Source organism: Phragmites australis, chromosome 4 (assembly GCF_958298935.1).
Source record: "Phragmites australis chromosome 4, lpPhrAust1.1, whole genome shotgun sequence".
NCBI lineage: Eukaryota > Viridiplantae > Streptophyta > Magnoliopsida > Poales > Poaceae > Phragmites > Phragmites australis.
Window position 1 is genome coordinate 14,212,665 of NC_084924.1, and position 23,087 is coordinate 14,235,751.

Below are 23,087 nucleotides of genomic sequence, written 5' to 3' on the forward strand. Positions count from 1 at the left end.
TCACCGCTCCAACTTCATGAATTATTGAAATTAAGAATACATAGGTCCAAAAATTTTTGGAGCCGAAGCTATGCCAACAAAGACCCTGTATTGGAGCCGTTTTAACACTGAACTATAACATGTAACAAACCTTAACACAACCAAGTTAACCTAACTCAGATTTTGTTGTTTGACTAAACTAAGTGGATCAACTGGGTTAGCCATACAGATATGTTGCAAAACGGATAAAAATCTCATATTATCAAAGTATTTTTTTGCAACAAATCTTGTATTGTTAGAGAATTTTTCATAACAAAAAAGAAAACCGTATTATCAAAGTACTATTTCCATATGATCAATGTAAAAATATGTTGTACACATCCGACAAAGTTAAGACGCTTGAGCGCCCAAATTCTAAGTGTCCCATATATCTGTGACAGGGGAAAAGGGAGTATTTGATATTAGAAAACAAAAATATGGCCTAAAATCCACTTCTTAGCAACCTTTTTCGCAAAAAAGATAATAATATTTTGTAGAAGAAACAATGTACCCCCTAAAATCCACTGCTCAGGATTCTTTTCTTTTTGCAAAAAAAGAAGATTAATAAAAGCCCTATTTATGGGCCTTTTTGACGGCATTCCACCCAGTTGCACGTCAAAGTACAGCCAATCGCGGTGGGCCACGGAACAAATCCCCCCTCCTGAGGCAGCCCCACCCAGAGCAATGCAAACAAACCCTAGCGAGCCGGGGACCCGGACCCTCCCTCCGATCCGGTGCGCCCGGTCAAACCCCAGACCGCCCCAGCCGGTGACGCTCCCCCGACCCCTCTTCCCCACCGCACCTCCGCTTCCTCCTCCACCTCGCCGGAGCACCGCCTCCCCTCCGCCTCCGTCACCGAGACCCTCCCCATCGTCCCCTGCATCTCCCGGTGCCGCCCCTCTCTATCCTCGCACCGCGTGCGGCTCCATCGCATCGGTCCTTTTTTTGCTCCCCCCGCCCGAGCGCGCAAGAACCGGTTCTTGGGGATCGCCGGTGGGCGGGTATTCGTCCCCTGGCCGGAGGGAGAGTTGCCTCTGGATTGATGTATTGATCTGTGGGCGCACGGGGCGAGGAAAGGCGCCGCCTTTGTGGGCTTTCGTGGTGCCGCGGCGGCGGCCATGGAGAGAGGGGCGGGGAGCGAGCAGGGGTCGCCCGAGAGCGAAATGGGCGACGGGGACAACGACAGCGTCGGCTACGGCGCGGAGATGGATGTGGACGCCGGGAGCGGCTCGGCCGGGGCGGCGCCGGCGAGCTCGGCCTCGGCGTCGGCGTACGCGGCCCGCGCCGGCGCGTACGACGGCGTCGACCCGTTCGAGGGCATGGAGTTCGACGACGAGGAGGACGCCTGGACGTTCTACAATGTGTACGCCCACCGCGTCGGGTTCAGCACCAGGATTAGCGTCATGCACCGGTCGCGGCGGGACGGCACCGTAATGTCGCGCCAGTTCGTCTGCGCCAAGGAAGGGTTCCGCACCTACCGCGGGAAGAACGAGGGTGCCCGTTCCGATGCTGGCGCCGGCGATGAGGATAGTGGGAGGGGCCGGCGGACACGGGCTGTCACGAGGGTTGGCTGCAAGGCCATGATCCGGGTGAAGAAGCAGGACAACGGCCGGTGGACTGTGACCAAGCTGGAGACTGCACATAACCATCCCCTGGTCCCTGCAAACCAGGTGCATTGTCTGCGCCCGCACAAGCCACTGTCAGAGTGTGGAAAGCAGCGGGCCTTTGGGGGCCATCGAAATGGTGGTACTCTTCTGGCCATTGAGCCGCCGCCAACACCTCTTACGCCGCCTGTGCCTCACACAAGCATAGCTCATGTGGTTCCCCAGTATGTTTCGGATGATATTGGAAATGGTACTCGAGTAATTTTGGATTATGTCAAACGCATGCAATCTGAAGATCCAGCGTTCTTTTATGCCATGCAGTTTGTCGAGGGGCATCCTGTAGGGAATGTCTTTTGGGCTGATGCGAGAGCTCAGATGGCATACAAAGACTTTGGAGATGCCGTTGTCTTGGATGACTACTGCAAAAGGAGCAAGCATGAACTTCCACTTGTCGTTTTTACTGGAGTCAATCACCATTGCCAGCCAGTCCTATTTTGTTGTGCCATCATTGCAGATAACACTGAGGCATCTTTTGTTTGGTTGTTTGAGACATTTCTCTTGGCAATGTCTGGTCAACACCCTGCCTCTCTTACCATGGAGCATGATAGTGCTGTACAATCAGCTGCTTCGAAGGTTTTTCCTCTAACTAGGCTCCAATTTTGCAAGTGGCACATCATGAATGAAGCGCAGGATAAGCTATCACATTTCCTGAATGCATTCCCATCCTTTCATGAGGGCTTTGTCAATTGTATCAACATGGCTGACACAATTGATGAGTTTGAAGCAAATTGGAAGGCATTAATTTCTAAGGTCAGCTCTCAAAACAGTGAATGGCTTGACTCAATGTACAATTGCCGGCATCAATGGGTCCCAGTTTACTTGAGGGATACATTCTTTGGGGATGTGTCATTAAAGCATCAGTGTGCAAGCAGGAGTTCATTATTTGAAGGTTACATCAGTGCCAAAACTGATTCACAGTCATTCATTCAGCAGTACGAAAAAGCTTTGGACTGTTGTTATGAGAAAGAGGTGAAGGAAGAATTTGATACAAAATATTCACTTCCGGATATCAAGACATCATCTCCTATTGAGAAGCAAGGAGCAGAGTTATACACAAAGTCAATGTTTTTGAAATTCCAACAGGAATTGATCAATGCCTCTGTTTCCACTGCTGCAATGGTAAAAGAGAAGGGCAATGTTTCCATTTATAAAGTGACCAAATCTGAAGGAAGTGAGAAGCCTTTTACAGTTGAATTCAGTTCTTCTGAAAGTTCTGCGACTTGTAGCTGTCGGATGTTTGAATATTTTGGTATTGTCTGTAGGCACATACTTACTGTGTTTGGTGCACGAGGTGTATCTGCACTTCCTTCACAGTATTTTTTAAAAAGATGGACAAAAAATGCCATGGATAGAAGCTCAAACAAGAAAGTTGGTGAAATTAGCAGAGTTGAGCCCAAGGAGGAGCAAAGAAGTAGCGCTGAAGATGGTGAGCAATCTCCGACATGGCGTTACAACAGTTTGTGTCGTGAAGCGCTTAGATATGCTGAAGAGGGAGCATCATCATTAGAGGTTTATATTGTAGCAATGCAGGCTCTTCAAGTGGCTGCTAACCGGGTTGATATGGCCAAGAGAGGTTTTGGACAGGTAGCACCATTAGCGGTGATGCCAATTGCAGCCCAACCACCAGAAAGTTTTGGAAAAATCCAGGAGATATGTTCTAGTAAGCAAAAGAAGAGAAAAAGGAATCCAAACAACTCAAGGGAGAACTCCACATCAAATCAACTTATGTATGCGCAACAACCTGATAATTTTCTTTTTGTTGCTCCTGGTTCATCAAGTGCTTCACAAGGGCCTAGTCAGCTAATTGCTGCTGCTCCCATTTCTTCGAGTACCCAGTATGGACAAACATCAGGTGCTAATCACTCAGTCGATGACAATACCTCACCTGCATCTCTAGCTGTTGACAAGTTTTCTGGATTGCCTAACCCAAATGCATCAGCATCAGCACATTCTTCAGGAAATGTGGAAGGAGGAGAAACAAAATCTACAGGGGCTGTTTCACAAATAAAAGAGGTAGTTTACTATACTGACTACTACAGTTCATATTCTGCATATTTTTAATGTTCTATTCTAGTCAGTTCTTATAGATTTATAGTGGACTAGAAAAAAACCCTCCATGCTTGGTATATGGTAAATTATGGCTAAGTACTGAAGAACACACGTCCTCTGTTCTTTTATAGGTGATGTTTAGGGTGATAGTCTCATTTGGTTATAAGCAATGCCCTATTGTTGATAGGTAATCTAACCATTTCTTTCAAATCGCCCGCCCTTGTTTAATGTGTACTGTATCGTATGTGTGCATTAATCACTTTGTTCATTGGTCACTTAGACTAAAATGGTAGGTCTTTGGTAGATCAACGAATTTAATGGCTAGTAAGAGAAACACATTTAATAGGGAGTGTCTTTTTTGCATATTTTCTTAATATGTGTTTATAAGTCTAGGATGGAGGAATATAATGCCATAATAATGCTTCTCAGAACTTTTCTCCACGTGCATGTGAACATAGGGTGTGAGACTATGAGGTTAAAAACAACATACAGAGGAGGGGTTGAGATCTTCTTCTGTTAACAAAAGAAGATAGTCTTTATGTATATTTTTCTTGTAGGCATTCTTACCAATTGAACTAAGATTCCAAATACATCCAGTTTAACCTTTTTCTCTTAGATTTGCATTGTGTACAATCAACTTGATCTTTTTTTTGTGGAAAGACCAGCAGGAAACATAACTAGGTTCTTGTTTGAATACCTTGAGCTATAAATTTTCTGGCATTATTGTGATGACATATATCGAAAAATATTGATTCTGTTTACCATCAAGCACAAATTGACAATAAGGGGCATTGCTCTCCTGTATACAACAACAACAAATTTGGAGACAATTTCAGAATCGGATGTTAGATTTTGCATGCAGCACGCACATAGTGTTGCATCCATTGGTGAGCCTTTAATATGAACCCAAAAATCAGTGTTCCCTTGTGAACCATGGTTCTTTTTAGATTTAAACCTCATTCGTAAAGTTTGACTATCCATTCTTCATTTGGCTCATAAGCATTAATTTCTAACAGTGTTGTTCAGTGGGCTAGTATCATTGATTTCAATACACGTAGTACTTGACTACTGCATCATGGATTTCATGATGTCGCTTCTTGAAGCAATACGACTTGAGTTTACCTATGTGATGATATTGTCGGAACTAAAATTAATTTAATTACTTTGTTTGTACTTGAGTGTTGTCCAGAGAGACAGAGACAATTTGACTAGATTGTCCTTTTTTCGTTTGAATCCTCAAGAGGCAGATGAAGAAAACTCAAGTGATTATCGTCAACTACAAAACAGTTTGAATAATTTGTTATCGACCTTTTGTATTGAAGAACGGGTAACTGTGATAACTAGATCGCCCCACCTGGCGGGCTCTAATTTTTACTTTGTTTATTTCTTGTTTGCCCTAATACACAGCTATTGCCAACTATATATAGCCGGCCAACTAAAGAGTCCCAATCCTAATCCAACTAACTATTAAACCGAATCTAACTCTATCTTCTAGCTGATTCTATCTCTAAACAAATCACATCCTAAATTACCAAACTTATCTCCTAATAAAAAAGGTAACCTATCTCCTAACTTGATCTCATGCTCTACTGCACCTATATTCCATAACATTTTGCTTATTTGTATACACATTTTTCTTGCTTCTGTTGCTTAGAGCAAGCCTTTCTAATGAAGCTTCAGCTGAAGTGTGACTGCTTATAGGAAGAGTGAGCTTCAGTATTTAGCTTCTTGCTTAAGTGAACTTGTTGTAATTTGGACTGAACTTGTTTGAATTTGGACTATAGATGATACGATAAACAAGGTTATACTATTGGATCATGACATTCTTCATGGAAAAATCACTGATGACCAACATTTTATAATCTTATTAAGGCATACTATATTATGCGTATTAACAGCATACAAAAAATGATTGGGCAGTTTAAATCATGTAAAAGTAGTGTGGAGCAAGGGTAGGATCAGATGGGAGAGAACCAAGGGTTTATATTTAGATATTATCTTGCATTAGAGACGGAAGTGTTAGAATGTGAAGTAACTTCATTTTGATTTATAACGTGGCCACTTTCTCAAAGTTGCTTTGACTGATTCATTAACACTGCATTGATAAACTTGAAACTTTTGCTTGAGTTTTTCTTGTATACAATATAGCAATTAGCTACTCCCTCCAATCATAAATATTTGACGTTTTGGACAATATCCGGTCAAACTTTTGAAACTTTGACTATGAATAACTTTTAAAATGTTTAGTTTGGAATCATAGAAATCATGTATAGATTTGTCTTGAAAAATAATTTCATAATCTCATAAATTTCTTGGATTCTACACATATATTCTAAAAGAAAATAGTAGTCAAAGGCATTGGAAACCGTGTCATATCCAAAACGTCATGTATTTTTTATTAGAGTAATTATTAAAATATCTGGGAACATAGGATTATTGTGGCCAATCCAGATTAAGTGGGAACTGGGGTGGGTTTGGTACTCCCTCTAGGCACATATCAGTGGCGGATCCAGGAATTGGCAGTTGGGTATTCCCAAATAAAAAAATTGTCCAATTCAAAATTACCAAAAATTCACAGTAGCATAAATTAAAAGTATAAATTGTTCAAACTAAAGATGTTCCATACTTCAATGTAATAAAGAGAAATTACAAAATATTTGAAGAAAATTACAATGTAACTTTAACTTTGCGTTCCTTCATGGCTTGATACCGGTTGATGATGTCACTATCTTTAACTTGCAAAAAAAGTTCACGCTCAATAAATGTGACCAAGCAATCGTTCAAATATTGATCCCCCATCCTATTTCGCAACTTATTCTTCACATAATTCATTGAGGAAAATTCTCTCTCCACACTAGCAGTTGCTACGGGAAGTATTAGCACCAATTTGAGAAGCTTGTACACAATATCATGTTTGATATGCTTCCTTATTTCAACAAGCATAATGGAAAGCTTAGCAAGACTTTTCGCGTATCTAAACTTTTCATCTCTATGCATATCAGTAATAAATAATTGAAGTTGATAAGGAAGATGATTCATTTCTGATCTTGAGAAATCATTAGGATAAAATTGAGCAAGCTTAACCAAATTGGCTTTATCATAAGCCGCAAATGAATCAGCATGATTGAATGATGCCATGCAAAGAAGCAAATCTGTGTTTAACTCATCAAACTTATCATTAAGCTCTCGAAGTTGCCTATTAATAACACTTAAGAACATGTCAACATGAAAACGATGCAGATTCTTGACTTTTTTAAAGAATCTCTTGTCTCTTCCAACCGGTTTGTAGAAGCAGTCCATATTAGCAATTTTGATGGCATACTTGATACAAAAAGAATTGACATCTTTAAGAAAATCATCCCATCCACTATCTTCCCGCAGTTGTTGCAATTGAATCTTTGTCAAAAATATGAAATCTACTGCATTAACAATATCTTGATCCCTCTTCTGCAAAGCATGATTTAAGTCATCTGTGTACCCGAATACGGTTTGCATCAAGTGTGCTATGAATACAAACTCAAATGACTCAAATGTTGTCAACATTGTTTGTGCTTGTGAACACTCCGTGCCTTGAGAGTGATCTTTGCCAACCCTTATGAGAACACGCCGGATTGAAGGATACAAAGAGATAACATGCATAATAGTTTTATAGTGAGATCCCCAATGAGTATCTCCTGGTCTGCTTAAACCCATCTCTTGATTTTGACCATTTCCAGTTTCAATGTCGCCCAAATCTAATTCTTGTATAAGTCTTTGAGCTTGTTCTACTTGAAGCATTTGTGTCTTCTTACAAAAATTCCCAATAAGAGTCAACAAAAATCTAAGTTGCTCAAAAAACCAAACACAATCTGAGTTTTCCTTAGCAACAGCTACAAGAGTTAACTGAAGTTGATGTGCAAAGCAATGCACATAATAAGCAGAAGGACATTCATCTATAATTAGTTTCTTTAGACCATTAGCATGACCCTTCATGTTACTAGCCCCATCATAGCCTTGCCCACGTACCATAGACAAGCTCAATGAATGGTCCATAAGTAGTGACTGAATTGCAGATTTAAGTGTCAAAGAAGTAGTGTTATCAACATGGACAACACCGAGAAACCTCTCAACTACCCTTCCCTTTTTGTCAACATAGCGCAAACAAAGAGCCAATTGTTCTTTTTGGTACACATCACTAGATTCATCGACAAGTATTGCAAAATAGTCACCAACAAGGTCTTCTATGATAAGCTTAGTAGTTTCTTTGGCACAACTATTGATGACATCTCTTTGTATTTGGGGGCCAGTTAGTTTACAGTTCTTTGGAGCATTCTTCAAAACTACCTTGCCAACTTCTTCAAAATTTTCTACTAGCCAATGTAGTAGTTCAAGGAAATTTCCTTTATTAAGTGAATTTTCACTTTCGTCATGTCCACGACAAGACAAACCTTGATGCAAAAGAAACTTAAAGCATTTAAGTGAATATGTCAAACATGACATATATAGAACCTTCTCTTGTTTGGTGGTGGAAGCAAAGTTCTCAACAATTGACGATTTAGGTGTAAGGAAGGAATTATATTTCTCTTGAGCTACATTGTGAAAACTAGTCATATCACCAAAATGTTTTGCAACCCTCTTTCTCATGTGCCAATTTCTAAATCCTCTTTTTACAAAAGCATCTCCACCAGAGCAATTAGTTTTATGCTTGAACAAATAGCAAACTAAACAGAATGCATCATCTAGTTCTACACTATATTCAAGCCAACTGAAGTCATCAAACCAAGTAGCAATGAAGTGTCGTGGTTTACCTCCAATTTTCCTTACGGGAAAATCATGGCCTCATGGTTGACATGGCCCCAATGCAATATATCCCCTTATCACTGAGTTTCGTTCATTGACAGCATAGCCTTTGATGGGAATCCTCTTTCCGGGATCATAAGAAAGAAAGTCAAGATCATAAATAGCTTCATCACTTGATTCATACTCTAATTCATCACCATCTCTGATAGGGGACAAAGGGGAAGGTTCTGAAGGATCGGTCACTTCTATGCTTGCTATCTCAGGTTCATTGCTAGCTATCTCTAGTTCGATTGGTTCAGGCACTTCACTTGCTATCTCTGGTTGAACGGAGGGGATACTTTGATCCGGAGCTTGACTCTCAATAGCAATCGACTGTTGCATTGATGTGGAATCTACCTTCCGTGTCTTTGCAGCTCTTTCCCGCAAAGATTTCAAATCAATTGATTTCTTCTTCATTTTTCAATTCAAAGCTGTATTACAATCTACATGAAAATTGAAAACAAACACACCTCAGATCTAAATAACAGTACTATTTGTGCAAGAAAATTAGGAACCGGGGGAAGGGGAATTGGGGATTCTCATTCTCTCATTCTCAGATAGTCAGATTCTCACCTGCTGTGCTCGGGCAGCTTGGCGCACACGAGGACGTCGCGTGGGAGGAGTGCAGTGATGCGGCAATGCACGAAGAGTCGCAGACGTGATGAAGAGTGTGAGGCCAGAGGTGGAGGCGCTACTGCATGGCAAGGCAAGCAGGCGCTCTGCGCTCCGTGCTCGCCGCCAGCGCCCCGTGCCCCTGTGCGGCCGTGCGTTGCTAGGTTTGGGCGATTTGGGATTTTGGGGGAGATCGGAGTCTCGGAGACGACTCAGACGAGAATATGAACAGGGCAACAGGTCCCGTGCGGCCTGCTGGACCTGCCGGTTGGTTTGCTGCCTTGCTGAGCGTGGGTTGTGGTCTGCAGGGCATCCTGGTCAGGTAAGAGCTGTTGTGGTTGTGCATTTGGGCTAAAGACTCAAGAAACAATGATATGGCCCAACTAGTTTACCAAAAGAGTTGGGTATTCCTGGGAATACCCATCCATCATGATGGATCCACCAGTGGCACATATACTTGACATTCTGGATAACGACACGGTCTCCAAAACATAGCTTTGATCACTATTTTTTATTGGAATATATTTATAAATCCAAAATTGTTATGATATTATGAAAGTGCATTTCAAGATAAGTCTGTACATATGACTTTCATGTTTCCAACCTATATATTTGAAAAGATATTGATTGCCAAAGTTTCAAAAGTTTGATCAAAAGCATGTCCAAAATGTCATGTTTTCATGATTGGAGGGAGTATTTTGTATCAGGCTAGCAGCGTATATTAGCGATGTCTTGGATATGGCATGTTTGCCTGGTAACTGTCAATAGTGTATGAGAATTATGGTATTCTTACCAATTTAAGTATAGTTCCGGGGCTGATATGTCAGAAATGTTGCATGTCATTTATTACAGTTGTAACATTCTCTTTCTTTTGTTTTTTTTAGAGGTAATATTATTAGCTTACGTAAGTCCCGGACTTTCCAAAAATATCCTTTGATGTCATGAATTGAACCCTATCTCCTAAGGTTTTCTTGACATTTAATCGGGTATTGTGTGGTGCGCTCTGACAACAGTTGTATGGGTATATTTCAGTTGCATCATTGAACAAACTTTGTATCTTCAGTCCTCTGTGAGAAGGTGATTTGCCTTTGTATAAGAACTTAGCACATCAGTTTGGTGCATGGTTATTACCAGTAGAGACAACATCAAGGTCCCTCTTATTATAAGCTGCCATGGAGCTTATATCTTAGTTTTGCTCTTGCCATAGCTTTTTTTCCACTTGCAGTCATGACTAGCTTGTATTTCCTTATTACATGTACAAAGTGATTGCAATTTCAATCATCATGCCCTTTCTACACTAGCGTCAAGGTTCTAACTGTGATAAGTCCTTATGAAATCTGCAGAGCCATGAACTATCCCAAGCTAATGGTAACAGGGGATGCAGTGTAAATACATTAAACGCTAGTGCTGCACCACAGCTCGTGACTGTTCCTATTGGATTGTGCCTTCCGTCCATGGATGGCTCCAAGATATCTGCAGGTATGTGGTGCCACAATCTTACTTTGCTACTCAAATCTATAAGTTGTTCCAAACATCAAATCCCAGTTCTGTTTGTATATAATTATAATATGTACCAGTTTATGCCTGAACCTTTCTGTTAAGTTGTTGCTGTGATATACATGAGTAATTTGAGTTTTTTAAAAGTTAATGCATATATGATAGTCCATATTACTAACATGGTCATTTTGACATCACTTTTGATGCAGCTGGTATGAATTCTGTACATTCCGGAGATATCAGTAGCAACGGTAAGGTGTCACTTGGTCTTCATCAATGTCAGTCATCTGCACAACAGTCAACTACACATTCACAGACAAAAACACTTGACAGTATTGATTCTCGGGCAAATCCTGAGGGTTCTTCTATAAGGGCCGCAGCCATTGCAGCTGGTGCACGCATTGCGTCTCCATCTGATGCAGCTTCAATCATAAAAGCGGCACAGTCGAAAGGTGCCATCCACATTAAGCCTGGGGAAAACCTCCCGAATTACCTGAAACCATTAGCACCAAAACCGCTCTCCTCGCTACCACTGGTGAACACACCCAACTGGGCACATGCATCCCCTGGCCATATGCAGTCGGGACAGTGTAGCTTTGGTGATTCCGCAGCAGCCAAGGACGCAATTTTTGGTTCCACAGATGGCAGTGACAACGATGAGTACGATGATGACACTGATGACGATGAAGATGAGGAGCTAACCAGCGATGAGGCAGAACAAGAATGATCTTCTCTCCTTTCTCTAACCTCTTCTAATGTGGCTTCTGAGGTCCTGATCTTTAACAACTTTTTCAGCAGTGGAATCTCGTAGAGCATAGCTGTATACATGTTTATAGCCTGTATTTAAGATCCCAACTATGACCTCCATGAGCCTAGAATTCCTCTCTTAGTATGCCTAGAAGTCCCCTTTGTTTAACCTAATCGCAAACATTGAGCTCTCTTAAGCTTGTTTTTTGTTGGCTCCTAGTGAGGCTGGTCAGCTGGTCTAGTCGTCAGTTCCCACGTTTAGCTGTGTACAGCGTGAGTTGTATGCTGGTGAACTGCTTCAACAGTCCAAAGTTTTGTACCCCTATTTTCTCTTTTCTTGGAAAGAGATTTGTTGGACTTGAGCTCACATCCCCCTTGACTTGGAAGAGTGGTTGGTTCGTTGGGGGAAAAAAGATGCTTGGATCATGACATGCTCGTGCGGCTTTTGTGGACTGTGGAGTTGACAAAATTGTTTCTCCACACGACGTCGAAGCAGAAAATACTGCTATTTCGTCTCATTGCTAGTGCTTTTGCCGACGGTGCTGGGCATCATGGCCTGTTTGGGTCGTCATGCAACTTCTGTCCTTCAAAGATTTAACACGTTAGTGCTCGCATGCGATTTGCCGTACCGGCTAATGCATTTGCCAGCGCCAGCAAACCTGAACTCGAGAATAATTGTGTTTTTGACATTGACATGGTCTACCTTTGTAAGAAAATAAGGAAGCTCGAGTATCATTTTCAAATCTTCTGACTGCAAAAAAGGCTGTCGATGGTTATAGTTTAAATAGTTTAACTGCATGATACACGCAGTCAAAGTGACACCACACATACCTTTCTGTGCCCGTAGCGAGTGTCAAGAATCTACGACTGAACTCGTATCGTTTTTCCCTTTGAACCTTAGGAGGCCGGACATGTCATCTGTCGGCCACCAACCCCCGGCGGTAGGAGCACCTACCATGGCTCCTTTTCTCCTCCTTGGTGGGGCCCAGAGTCAGCAAGTGGGGGCGCATCATGCCTTGCTTCTGAGAATGGTAGTCAGTCCATGATCAAACAACCTTTGTTGAAGAAACCAAAAAAAAAACTTTTGTTGCATACACTCATTTTTTTGATAAAGAAAGTTATAGACTCTTAGCGTTATATCAAGATAATATAAAACACATAACAGTTCACTTCCGGTTTCTGCATAGCTCAGATGTACACAGTCATACAACAAAATAAAATCAAAGGAATATAAAAAGAGGTGACAGACAACCAGTAGTCTATGAAATACATTCTATCCGAAATCGGATAAAGATATCCTTGACTAACATACGTAGGTACATGTTCATATCACTACACACAGATGCTCATATAATATCTAATGAAGATCGAAGATGCAGAGATTAAAGATAGATTTAGTTATCATAAACGGCTCACTACCGGCTCACTACCGGCAGGCACGTTGCCTATTGCTCAAAGAAATTTTCGTCCACACGGAGTATAGATTGATCTAACGTCCATTGTGTTTTTGAGTGTGATGTAAGGTGGATTCAAGAAAAGTAGCTGACGGTAGCTTTCATGGTTGGTGGGGCAGGCAGGCAGGAGCTACTCTACTCCACTTGGGATGGTTGGCATGTTGGGGAGTGCACATCTATTGCATTATAAGCGTCATTATCGTCTAATCAGATTCCATATAACACCTCTAGCGCCACCACTCCACATTATTTGAATGGAATTTCGGGTATTTTGCACTGGCAAAAGCTTCGCAGTTGACGCATTATTCGGGTGGAATTTAGGTTCTTTTTCAATGACAATAGCTTCACAGTTGATCATTGTTCGTAGTTCGAAAAAAAAAGCATGATAAATCTAAGTTTTGCATTCGCAGAAAAAAAAAATCATTACACGATACATCAGCTTCCCTTTTCGTCGATACACTTGTAGGTATAGTATGTTTTTGAGTCACGGGTGGATTATCCATGTGACATAGTACTAGCTGAAATCTCGCTCGGTCATTGCATATTATTGTAGTAAATAGTACTTGCTGATGCCTATAACAACACTGGAGAAAATCTGTACAATAGGTCACAATAAATTTGGAGATTTTGTAGTCAGAGGAGAAGCAATTGAAGCACAAAGTTGCTAAACCAACACAATCACATGCTCTCTTTTTTCCGAGGGCATAGGGCTGGAAATTTTTCTTTCAACAGAACTCATGCATGAGTTCTTCTCTTTTTTTTCCCCTGAAAGAAAAAAGGAGAATCCAGTAACCTTGGACTTTGTAGTTCATCACCAACCCCCATCTGTCCTGCTCAGCACGTCTCACCAACATCTCCACATGTGTTTCTTTCTCTCGCCTACTGCCGTTAGTACTTTCCTTTTCTTCTATGATTCCCCTTCCTATAATTTACTGTTTGTCAGATGGGCGTTATTTTTATCTGCAAAGATTTCCATTTGTGTTGTTGGCATTCGCCGTGAGGAGAGCAAAGTCAGCCTGTTGCGGCTTCCATTTTCTTTGCATAATTAGGATGTCCCAATTTGCTCAGACATTGTGAAACTTACAAATACAATCTGATAGCAATGTGGTTGGCAGGAGTGTAACTTTTCTTTATCTAGACATTCTTAATAGCTAGCTCATGGGTGGGATTACCCCTTGCTTTCGAGTTTAATCAAACGATATATTCTTGGAATCTAAAGTAATTTAGGACTTGATAGCATATCATTTCTTCGTTTACACGTTGTATCAAACACAAGACTTCCTAAGAATTTTGAAGGAAACGATATAATTCTTGTAGTAATATTATTCTAAACTTTTGTGCTCTAAACATGCCTCGAGGATGGGTTGATAGTTCGTAAGTGAGTATTGTGCAAGACGCCTTACACAAAGGAGAAAAAAAACAGATGTTTCGAGGGGTAATCTGTTCCGATATGCCATAACACGAGTACATGACGTACGATTCTCGGAGAAAGAATAATTTTGAAGGAAAAAACAAACAACTCTCGTTGCAGAGCAGCAACATCGGCACATTCAGTTCGTTTCTCACCAGAAATCTCTTAAAGTTTTGAGTTTCTAAGAAACTAAATCAGAATGTGCCTTGATTTATCGGTGACGAGTGATTAGTATTATTATTTATTTGGTTTGATGATCTTCGGTTTTGTATGGGCTTTGATGTGATTTAAATTGATTTGGGATTTCATTTGAGCATATTAATTATAGACTAATTGGAATTGGAGTTGAAGATACGTGTTTGTTTGTCTCATGGTGTATAAGTGATGGATGCAATTTGGCGGTTGATGGTGAGATGATCGAAGCCAAGCAAAGTGCTTGGTGCCAGACGATCAAGAAGGTCGGGCGGAGTCAAGGGTGATCCTAAGTGAACACATGGAGCTCAAACAAAGCATTGAAGGTGGATAGAGACAACGTGTCGACAAAGTCAAGCGAAAGGGATGTCGGTGCAAATGACAAGGCGGCTCGAGGGAACGGGAGATACTTGTCGGCGGTCAGGATCGCATAACGGAGTACACGTGTCGACATTGAAGCGCTTGCTTAAGGTGTAAGCAAGGCGGTGAGTCACGCTTTGAGAAGCGTGCATGCAGTTTCGCGGTATGGCCTCAAAACCGTAGGAGGACTGGAGAAGTACGTGGCACCTCACGAAGCTTGCGTCGAGGCGAAGAAGAAAATAGACCAAAATATCCTCGGTGGTAGGTAGGAGTATACTACAAGAGAGGGATATTTTGGGAAAAAGCTAGAAAACTTAGGGGCCAAATTTTCTAGGCCTACAAATAGAGGGGTAGGGCTAGAGAGAGCTTTGAACTAACCACTTGAGCCCTATTGTGTCACCCATTTGAGAGGCTTAGAGCTAAAGATTCAGAGGAGAGAATGATGAGTGTTTAGCCTATGTAATAGATGAGAGTTTTGAGAGATAAATCTTTGTAATTCGTTTAAAATAGGGCTAATCTTTTTGAGTAATAAAGTTTGTATTTTTTTCATATGCTTGAATTCCTCTCCTTCTAGTTTCCCTCTATTGGTTACCTTGCAAGTTTGCAGGTTTTTCGGTTTTCGGTTTTGATTTTTTATTTATTTTTGGGCTGAAATTTTAGCATCTTGTGAGGTCATTCTTCTTGTTGTTAGAGGCATAAAAATTCACATACAAGTGTATGCTCATAGGTCTTGAGTACCTTTGCCTCTAGATCATCAACTTAGAGAGATTCTTTACCCGGTGATCTTTTCTTTGAGCTGTATTTTCTCACCTTTTCAGAGTTATTTTTCTTGATACTAGTGGCTTAAACACTCATATACTCATGTATTTGAGAGGGTCTTGAGTCCCCTTACCACTAGACTATCATCTTGGAGGATAACTCTGTCCGGTGTTCATCTTCTCTAGTTTCTTTGAAAGTTGCGAGTTTTTGAGCACAAAGACACATGGAATGGTCTTGAATAGAATATATGGTTCATATTTCATCCGTAGAATTATATTGCCATAGAATTAGTCTTCTTGCTTTGTCTCTCTGATTCTTTTGCTTTCACTTGAACGTTTTGAGGTGTGTTAGGTGAGAAATAGAAAAATGCTATCTATTTCGAAATAAATTTGTTGAGATGCCTATTCACCTCATCTCTAGTCGACATTCTCGTTCCTACAGTTTCACGTGAAATTCTCGTAAAGTTTTAAGTTTTAAACTGATCCTAAGATAATCTCTACTATATAAAACACAAATCAGTTTCTGCATCACTTCTTCTCCTACTTTTCTCCTATATAATAAAAACCCTTAAAATTCGATTAATATACATATTTTTACCATCCACCCTTGTCCTCTATCCTCCGTGCCTCGTTACTGGTATTTTACTAATAAAAATAAATAAATAAAATATGAGAGAAATTAGCGGGTAATCTTCTTTTTCTTTTTTATCTTATTTGAAATCAAATTATGATATTGCTCCCGACGTAATCGCATGTAACGCTCCAATAGCGTATCCATATCTTTATATATTGAGGTTGTGCTTAATGTTATTATATCTAATATTTATATTTTTATTGTAACGCATTGCACTTAGCTGTAAATAAATATGGAGAGCTTAAACCCTCCCCTTTCAAAATTATACTACATTCAGTCAAAAATACATAATATTTTTTATTTTTATTTTTATGGTCTTCGATATGTAATTTTGATCATTATTTTTTATTAAAATATAGTTATAATATCTAATAAAAATATAATATTATGAACATATTTTTAAACATAAATCCACCCATATGATTTTTTTATTTCTAAATTAAATATTTTAAAAATTATTGATCGTTAAAACTTTAAAAGTTTACTAAATATTTATAATCGGAGTGTGTACCAATTCTTTTATTCGGGTGCCAGATTTTGCCACATGGGATCTCACCAAACCCACAAGCGCACCTAACCCACAGCGGGGGAGCTGCTCGATCGTTTATAAATGAACCCCTCGAATTCTACCCGTGCTCTGCTCATCCCTGACCTCTCCTCGTCGCCGTCCTCCTCCTCCTAATCCCCCGGCGCTGCTCCCCCGTTCCACGGTCCAAGGGTAAGCGCCTCTCCACCGCTCCCTCGCTCTATATAGCCCTATCGCCTCTCCCGGTCCCCCCATTCCCTCGCCTATCAAGGCTCGTTCCTCCCCGCGCTTCTCGGATCGGCTGGGTGCGCGGTGAGTCTGTCGCGGGTTCTCGTGTTCTTGGGCAGCCTGCTCGTGCCTGTGCAGTCTGGATTCGTAGCCATTGTCTCGTTCTTTCCGGGGTTAGGGCCGTTCGGCGTGGGGCGTTTGGGTTGCTTGTTCTGATCGGGGATTGGTTGGTTGGGTTGGTTTCTTGGGTTGTTTTTCTGTCGCTGGGAACTGGGTTGCTTCGTGATCAGAATCCAGTTGTTCTTTCGGTGTCCAAGATGATGTCTTCGTGTCGTAGTGATAGGCGGTGGCTGAAATTTTCCTAGGTGCTTGTGTGCAATTTGAGTGGATTGGTTTCTCAGATCCGAGCATTTTGGTAACAGCAGGATTCGTTGTTGTTTTCTTAGATTAATGCCAAGATTGGATTCCTATACCTCAATTCTATTGTGAGATCTGTTGATATCTTGAGAAGTATTTATATTTATGTATTCCATTCCCTCATAAATATTTGTCATTGATTAAGATCTGATCAAATTTTTAAAACTTTAACCGTTAATAGCTTCTAAAATATTTAATTTGAAAATATAAAAATCATATGTAGATTTGTCTTAAAAATACTTTTATAATATTATATTTTTATTAGATATTATAATTATGTTCTAATAGAAAATAATGGTCAAAATTTCACCGTGAAAAGTCAAGCGATAAGTATTTATGCCCCGAGTGAGTATAAGGATGATCTGGGATTACATTGGCCACGTCTCTGTGCGGAATACTAGTTTTTTATTTCTGAATTGGTTTCATTTACTCATAATCCCTTAACAAATTATTTCGAATGGCATGCTTCCTGTAGGCGTGCGCTTTATTGTCCTAATCATTAGTTAGTTTTATCCTAATCATAGTTTCTTATGTGTGTTCTTTGTAGCATGACCCCTCGCAATTATAGTTTCTTACGAATGCTATTTGTAGCATGATCCCTGCATGTCTGAGAGGGGCCGTACTTCCCTTCCGACCAATTCTAGCCTTCCTGTACCCACACCCTTGGAAGGCTAGGTTGCAACCTAAATGGAGGACTTTAGTGCATGTAACATACCTCCATGGTATGGTTAATCCTACCCAGTTTAAAGAAACAGCCTTGAATAACCAAAGGTATTTCTTTGCACTGAAGCAATCGAATATTATGGGAGGAACACATGCAGCACGAAGAACAAAAGTCAGTTTGTGATTTGGTGAAATATATGGAATATGTTTTGGCTTATTTTGCAGCTAAGTTGAGACAAGTATTTAGCGCTTCCCTGTTCCTGTGAATCAAGCTGATTTTAATTTTTCACTGGTATAGAAAGATGGCGTCCCATATTGTTGGATACCCTCGCATGGGTCCCAAGAGGGAGCTCAAGTTTGCCTTGGAGTCTTTCTGGGATGGGAAGAGCAGCGCCGAGGATATGGAGAAAGTGGCCACTGACCTCAAGGCTAGCATCTGGAAGCAAATGTCAGAAGCCGGGATCAAGTACATTCCCAGCAACACCTTCTCATACTACGACCAGGTTCTTGATACGACGGCCATGCTTGGCGCTGTCCCAGAACGCTACACTTGGACTGGAGGCGAGATTGGCTTGAGCACCTACTTCTCAATGGCCAGGGGAAATGCCACTGTCCCTGCTATGGAGATGACCAAGTGGTTTGACACAAACTAGTAAGTCAACTTCCTTATCTTGAATGCATACCACAGGTGGCCTTTTCTGATATTGGTCTAACATTGTTGAACCTTACTTTTTGCAGCCACTTTATTGTCCCTGAACTCGGCCCGAACACCAAGTTCTCATATGCTTCACACAAGGCTGTCTCTGAATACAAGGAGGCAAAGGCGGTATGTTGCTATAACCACAGCATTGTCTCAGCTTTCTGTAGTTTAGTCCATTTACCCTTCTTGTTGTAGTTTGTCTACCTGTGCGATTTGGTAATAGGAAAAACCACACCAGTCCATATTATGTGTCCTAGCTATCTCAATACGATTTGACATAAGTGTACATATGGAACCAGTGTATCATCATATCTTGGTTGACAGTCCATATGGCAAATCAATATTGAAGTAAATTATAACTTGCTTTTGCAAGCCTTATTTGAAGTCGAAAATGGATCACCTTGGAACAGACAAACTTTTCCATCTTGATGACAGTAATGCGTAACCCTTTGCATACTTACCAAATACCAATGCTCAGTTCATGGCCCTGAATTTGATCTTTCATTGTTTCTCCCTGTTTTCTTAACGTACCTTTTGTGATAATACATTTTATTTTTTTAATGTGATGGAATCATGTCAACTTGGGGTTTTGTGCTTAATTGCACCTTATGTCTTAAAAGGGGTGCCACGTGAAACTACTCTCTCATTCTACATTGCATGACAGTAGTGGTACAATAGGATCCCCGGGGTGCTCTTTTACTAATGTGTTGGTGATTTTTATCTGTAAAGGAAGTGGCATTCTATTTTCTCCTACGAAAATAATGCCTGCTAATTTGCGCATGTTTTGGTCCCTTACGCAGCTTGGCATTGATACTGTTCCAGTGCTTATTGGACCAGTCTCATACTTGCTGCTCTCTAAGCCTGCCAAGGGTGTGGAAAAATCATTCTCTCTTCTTTCACTTCTTGGTAGCATTCTTCCCATCTACAAGTAAGCATCTACACAAACAGCCAACTAGTTTTTCAGCATGAACCTCTTCAGTTGATAATGAGATATGTTATGAAATGCAGGGAGGTTGTTGCTGAGCTGAAGGCAGCTGGTGCTTCATGGATTCAGTTTGATGAGCCTACCCTTGTTAAAGACCTTGATGCTCACCAATTGGCCGCATTTTCTTTGGCGTATGCTGAACTGGAGTCAGCACTTTCTGGATTAAATGTGCTTATTGAGACATACTTTGCTGATATTCCTGCTGAATCCTACAAGTATGTTTTCCAGTGCTAATACATCGTCTTCACCATGGTGTTCTGTTCAAAGTAATTTTGTTGAGAAAGAAGACAGAACACTCATTCTTTTGCAAACGCAGGACCCTCACATCCTTGAGTTCTGTGACTGCTTATGGTTTGGATCTTGTCCGCGGAGTCAAGACACTTGATCTTGTCAGGAGCAGTTTCCCCTCTGGAAAATACCTTTTCGCCGGTGTTGTAGATGGACGGAACATTTGGGCTGATGATCTTGCTGCATCTCTCAGCACTCTTCAGTCTCTTGAGGCTGTTGTTGGCAAGGGTAAGCATTGAAGGATATATTGCTATTTTTCTGTTTTCCTCACTGCGCATGTTATTCAATAATTCTAAACACATGGTGTTCAGACAAGCTTGTGGTGTCAACCTCCTGCTCACTGATGCACACCGCTGTTGATCTTGTAAATGAGACTAAGCTCGATGATGAGATTAAGTCATGGCTCGCGTTTGCTGCCCAAAAGGTTGTTGAGGTCAATGCCCTTGCCAAGGCTTTGTCAGGTCAAAAGGATGAGGTACAACAATGTTCTTTACCCTTCATTCTTCTGAGGCTTTTAGCCTTGAGCTGAGCGCTTCTTTCTGTTCTGTACTTCAATTAACTTTTGATTGTAATCACTAATATTGAACATGTTCGTCTACAGGCTTACTTTGCAGCCAATGCTGCTGCTCTGGCCTCAAGGAGGTCATCACCCAGAGTGACAAATGAGGAGGTCCAGAAGGCTGTAAGTAACATTGAGCTTTAGTCAATACATGTTAGTTTCATATATATGAGTATGCATCAATTCTAAACCGGAAATGCATTTCTTACAGGCAGCTGCTTTGAAGGGCTCTGACCACCGCCGTGCTACCAATGTTTCTGCTAGATTGGACGCTCAGCAGAAAAAGCTCAACCTCCCTGTTCTTCCCACAACCACAATTGGTTCGTTCCCTCAGACTATGGACCTCAGGAGGGTCCGCCGTGAGTACAAGGCAAAGAAGTAAGTCTCTTTACAGATTAGAAATATCATTATTGTAAGATTTCATCACTTTTTCCTTATTGAAAATGTGTTATTGCAGGATCTCTGAGGAGGAATACATCAGTGCCATCAAGGAAGAAATCAACAAGGTTGTCAAGATCCAAGAGGAGCTTGACATTGATGTTCTTGTGCATGGAGAGCCTGAGGTGAACATTTTTTTAGTACTGATATTGTTCATTGTAGACCATCTTCATTAGCTTTGTATGTCTATGGATCGTTAAAAACAGCAAGTTCTTTTAGCATATTGATATGTTTCTTTTTCTGCAGATGAAACATGTACTCATTTATGTAACTTAATACCTATGTATTTACAGAGAAATGACATGGTTGAGTACTTCGGTGAGCAATTATCTGGTTTTGCATTTACTGCCAACGGATGGGTGCAATCTTATGGATCACGTTGTGTGAAGCCACCCATTATCTATGGTGATGTCAGCCGGCCCAACCCCATGACTGTCTTCTGGTCCAAGATGGCACAGAGCATGACCTCTCGCCCAATGAAGGGAATGCTAACTGGTCCGGTCACAATCCTCAACTGGTCATTTGTTAGGAACGACCAGCCCAGGTTTGTTACTGCTTCCTAGCTGCTTCAATATGTTTAGACAGTTCCAAACACCATTTTGCTGGTTATTTATATGTTACTTCTTGGGGTCCAGGTTTGAGACATGCTACCAGATAGCTCTTGCAATTAAAAAGGAGGTTGAGGATCTTGAGGCTGCTGGTATTCAGGTTTGTATCTTCTACATTTGTTTTTGAATTCTTGTTTCATCAATATGCCCATGTGCGACAATATGTTTTTTGCTCTTTTGCAGGTGATCCAGATCGATGAGGCAGCTCTAAGGGAGGGTCTGCCACTGCGCAAGTCAGAGCATGCATTCTACCTGGACTGGGCTGTCCACTCTTTCAGAATCACCAACTGTGGAGTCCAGGACACCACTCAGGTAGTCGTCTTGAAATGTTATGAGATACCTGGAAATCTTTCTTATAATCTCTCCTGATGGTCCTTTTTTTGGATAGATCCACACCCATATGTGCTACTCCAACTTCAACGATATCATTCACTCCATCATCGACATGGATGCTGATGTGATCACCATTGAGAACTCCCGGTCTGATGAGAAGCTCTTGTCTGTCTTCCGTGAGGGTGTGAAGTATGGCGCTGGCATTGGTCCTGGTGTCTATGACATCCACTCTCCCAGGATCCCCTCCACTGAGGAGATCGCTGACCGCATCAACAAGATGCTTGCCGTTCTTGACACTAACATCCTTTGGGTGAACCCTGACTGTGGTCTCAAGACCCGCAAATACACTGAGGTCAAGCCCGCCCTCACCAACATGGTTTCTGCCACCAAGCTCATCCGCACCCAGCTTGCCAGCGCGAAATGAGTCACTTTTTAAAGTACCACAGTTGTTGAAACAAAGCCAACAGGGCCATTTGTTTTGAATAATTTGGGTCTTATGCACCCCCTGTTCTATGGGTTAGGTTCGTCTCATTGGTATGATACACCGTTATATGCTGTATTCCAAGTTTGGTGGTTTTTTTCAGGCTGTTGTTTGGGGTATGTGTGCTTTGGTTATATACAGAAATGAAATATGCAACCTGCAAATCGCATCTAGAACCACATTGTTATCTTTCAGTTTTCCTTCTTTTTTTTGTAAGGAGAAATATGGTGTTTCAGATTAGAAGCTGCTTATAGTCCTCATCTGGAAACACGGCAATGTCTTGCTAAAATCTCGAAGTAGAAACAATATTTGCGCTATGATGTCTTTTAACAATTGTTATGCACAGGATATGCATTTACACATACAATTTCTGAACATGCTTCACGGCAACATTGCATAGAGCACAGTGGCACCAACACCCACCAATGCAAGGATAAGAACAAAGGGTCGACGGCCGTGTACACGCGGCGGCGCGGCGGCGGAGGTGCCGGCGCAGCAGCTACCTGCATGATGGGGGGACTCTGCTGATGATCCTTGAACGCTTTTCAGTAGGAAGAACGGTTATGACAGAGGAATTGGGGGCAAGTACAGGGAGCGCTACAGTAGATTGCAATATATTTGGTTCTTGACAGCAAGATTGGTGTTGC

At 41.3% G+C, this 23,087-nt stretch overlaps 2 protein-coding genes across 7 annotated transcripts; both read left to right on the top strand.

The window, feature by feature from the left end:
• Positions 1-698: 698 nt before the first annotated feature.
• LOC133915771 (protein FAR1-RELATED SEQUENCE 9-like) lies at positions 699-11,772 on the top strand. Of its 4 annotated transcripts, none has more exons than XM_062359069.1 (4): positions 699-3,534; positions 3,622-3,695; positions 8,720-8,773; positions 9,140-9,353. In XM_062359069.1, the coding sequence occupies exons 1-4, from the start codon at positions 1,137-1,139 to the stop codon at positions 9,209-9,211; spliced, it is 2,598 nt and encodes an 865-aa protein (XP_062215053.1). In that variant the 5' UTR covers positions 699-1,136; the 3' UTR covers positions 9,212-9,353. The 4 variants fall into 4 exon arrangements, with proteins under 4 accessions (XP_062215053.1, XP_062215052.1, XP_062215051.1 ...); XM_062359067.1 differs by lacking the exons at positions 8,720-8,773; positions 9,140-9,353 and adding exons at positions 10,505-10,640; positions 10,868-11,772 and having other exon boundaries at positions 703-3,534; XM_062359068.1 differs by having other exon boundaries at positions 699-3,695; positions 9,140-9,352.
• Positions 11,773-16,778: 5,006 nt separating this feature from the next.
• Positions 16,779-22,616, top strand: LOC133915772 (5-methyltetrahydropteroyltriglutamate--homocysteine methyltransferase 1-like). 3 transcript variants are annotated; one of them, XM_062359071.1, is made up of 14 exons: positions 16,779-16,932; positions 18,347-18,700; positions 18,787-18,874; positions 19,549-19,676; positions 19,757-19,948; positions 20,050-20,249; positions 20,333-20,496; positions 20,623-20,703; positions 20,792-20,958; positions 21,038-21,143; positions 21,312-21,562; positions 21,654-21,726; positions 21,810-21,938; positions 22,015-22,616. In XM_062359071.1, the coding sequence occupies exons 2-14, from the start codon at positions 18,351-18,353 to the stop codon at positions 22,381-22,383; spliced, it is 2,298 nt and encodes a 765-aa protein (XP_062215055.1). In that variant the 5' UTR covers positions 16,779-16,932; positions 18,347-18,350; the 3' UTR covers positions 22,384-22,616. The 3 variants fall into 3 exon arrangements, with proteins under 3 accessions (XP_062215055.1, XP_062215057.1, XP_062215054.1); XM_062359073.1 differs by having other exon boundaries at positions 16,913-17,052; XM_062359070.1 differs by lacking the exon at positions 16,779-16,932 and adding an exon at positions 17,997-18,156.
• Positions 22,617-23,087: the final 471 nt, after the last annotated feature.

Coding starts and splice junctions, on each gene's coding strand:
- LOC133915771 (XM_062359066.1), top strand. CDS start 1,137: ATGGAGAGAGGGGCGGGGAGCGAGCAGGGGTCGCCCGAGAGCGAAATG. Junction 3,696..10,504: donor CTGTTTCACAAATAAAAGAG/GTAGTTTACTAT, acceptor TGAAATCTGCAG/AGCCATGAACTATCCCAAGC. Junction 10,641..10,867: donor TGGCTCCAAGATATCTGCAG/GTATGTGGTGCC, acceptor CTTTTGATGCAG/CTGGTATGAATTCTGTACAT.
- LOC133915772 (XM_062359070.1), top strand. CDS start 18,110: ATGGTTAATCCTACCCAGTTTAAAGAAACAGCCTTGAATAACCAAAG. Junction 19,677..19,756: donor AGCATTCTTCCCATCTACAA/GTAAGCATCTAC, acceptor TATGAAATGCAG/GGAGGTTGTTGCTGAGCTGA. Junction 20,250..20,332: donor TGAGGCTGTTGTTGGCAAGG/GTAAGCATTGAA, acceptor CATGGTGTTCAG/ACAAGCTTGTGGTGTCAACC.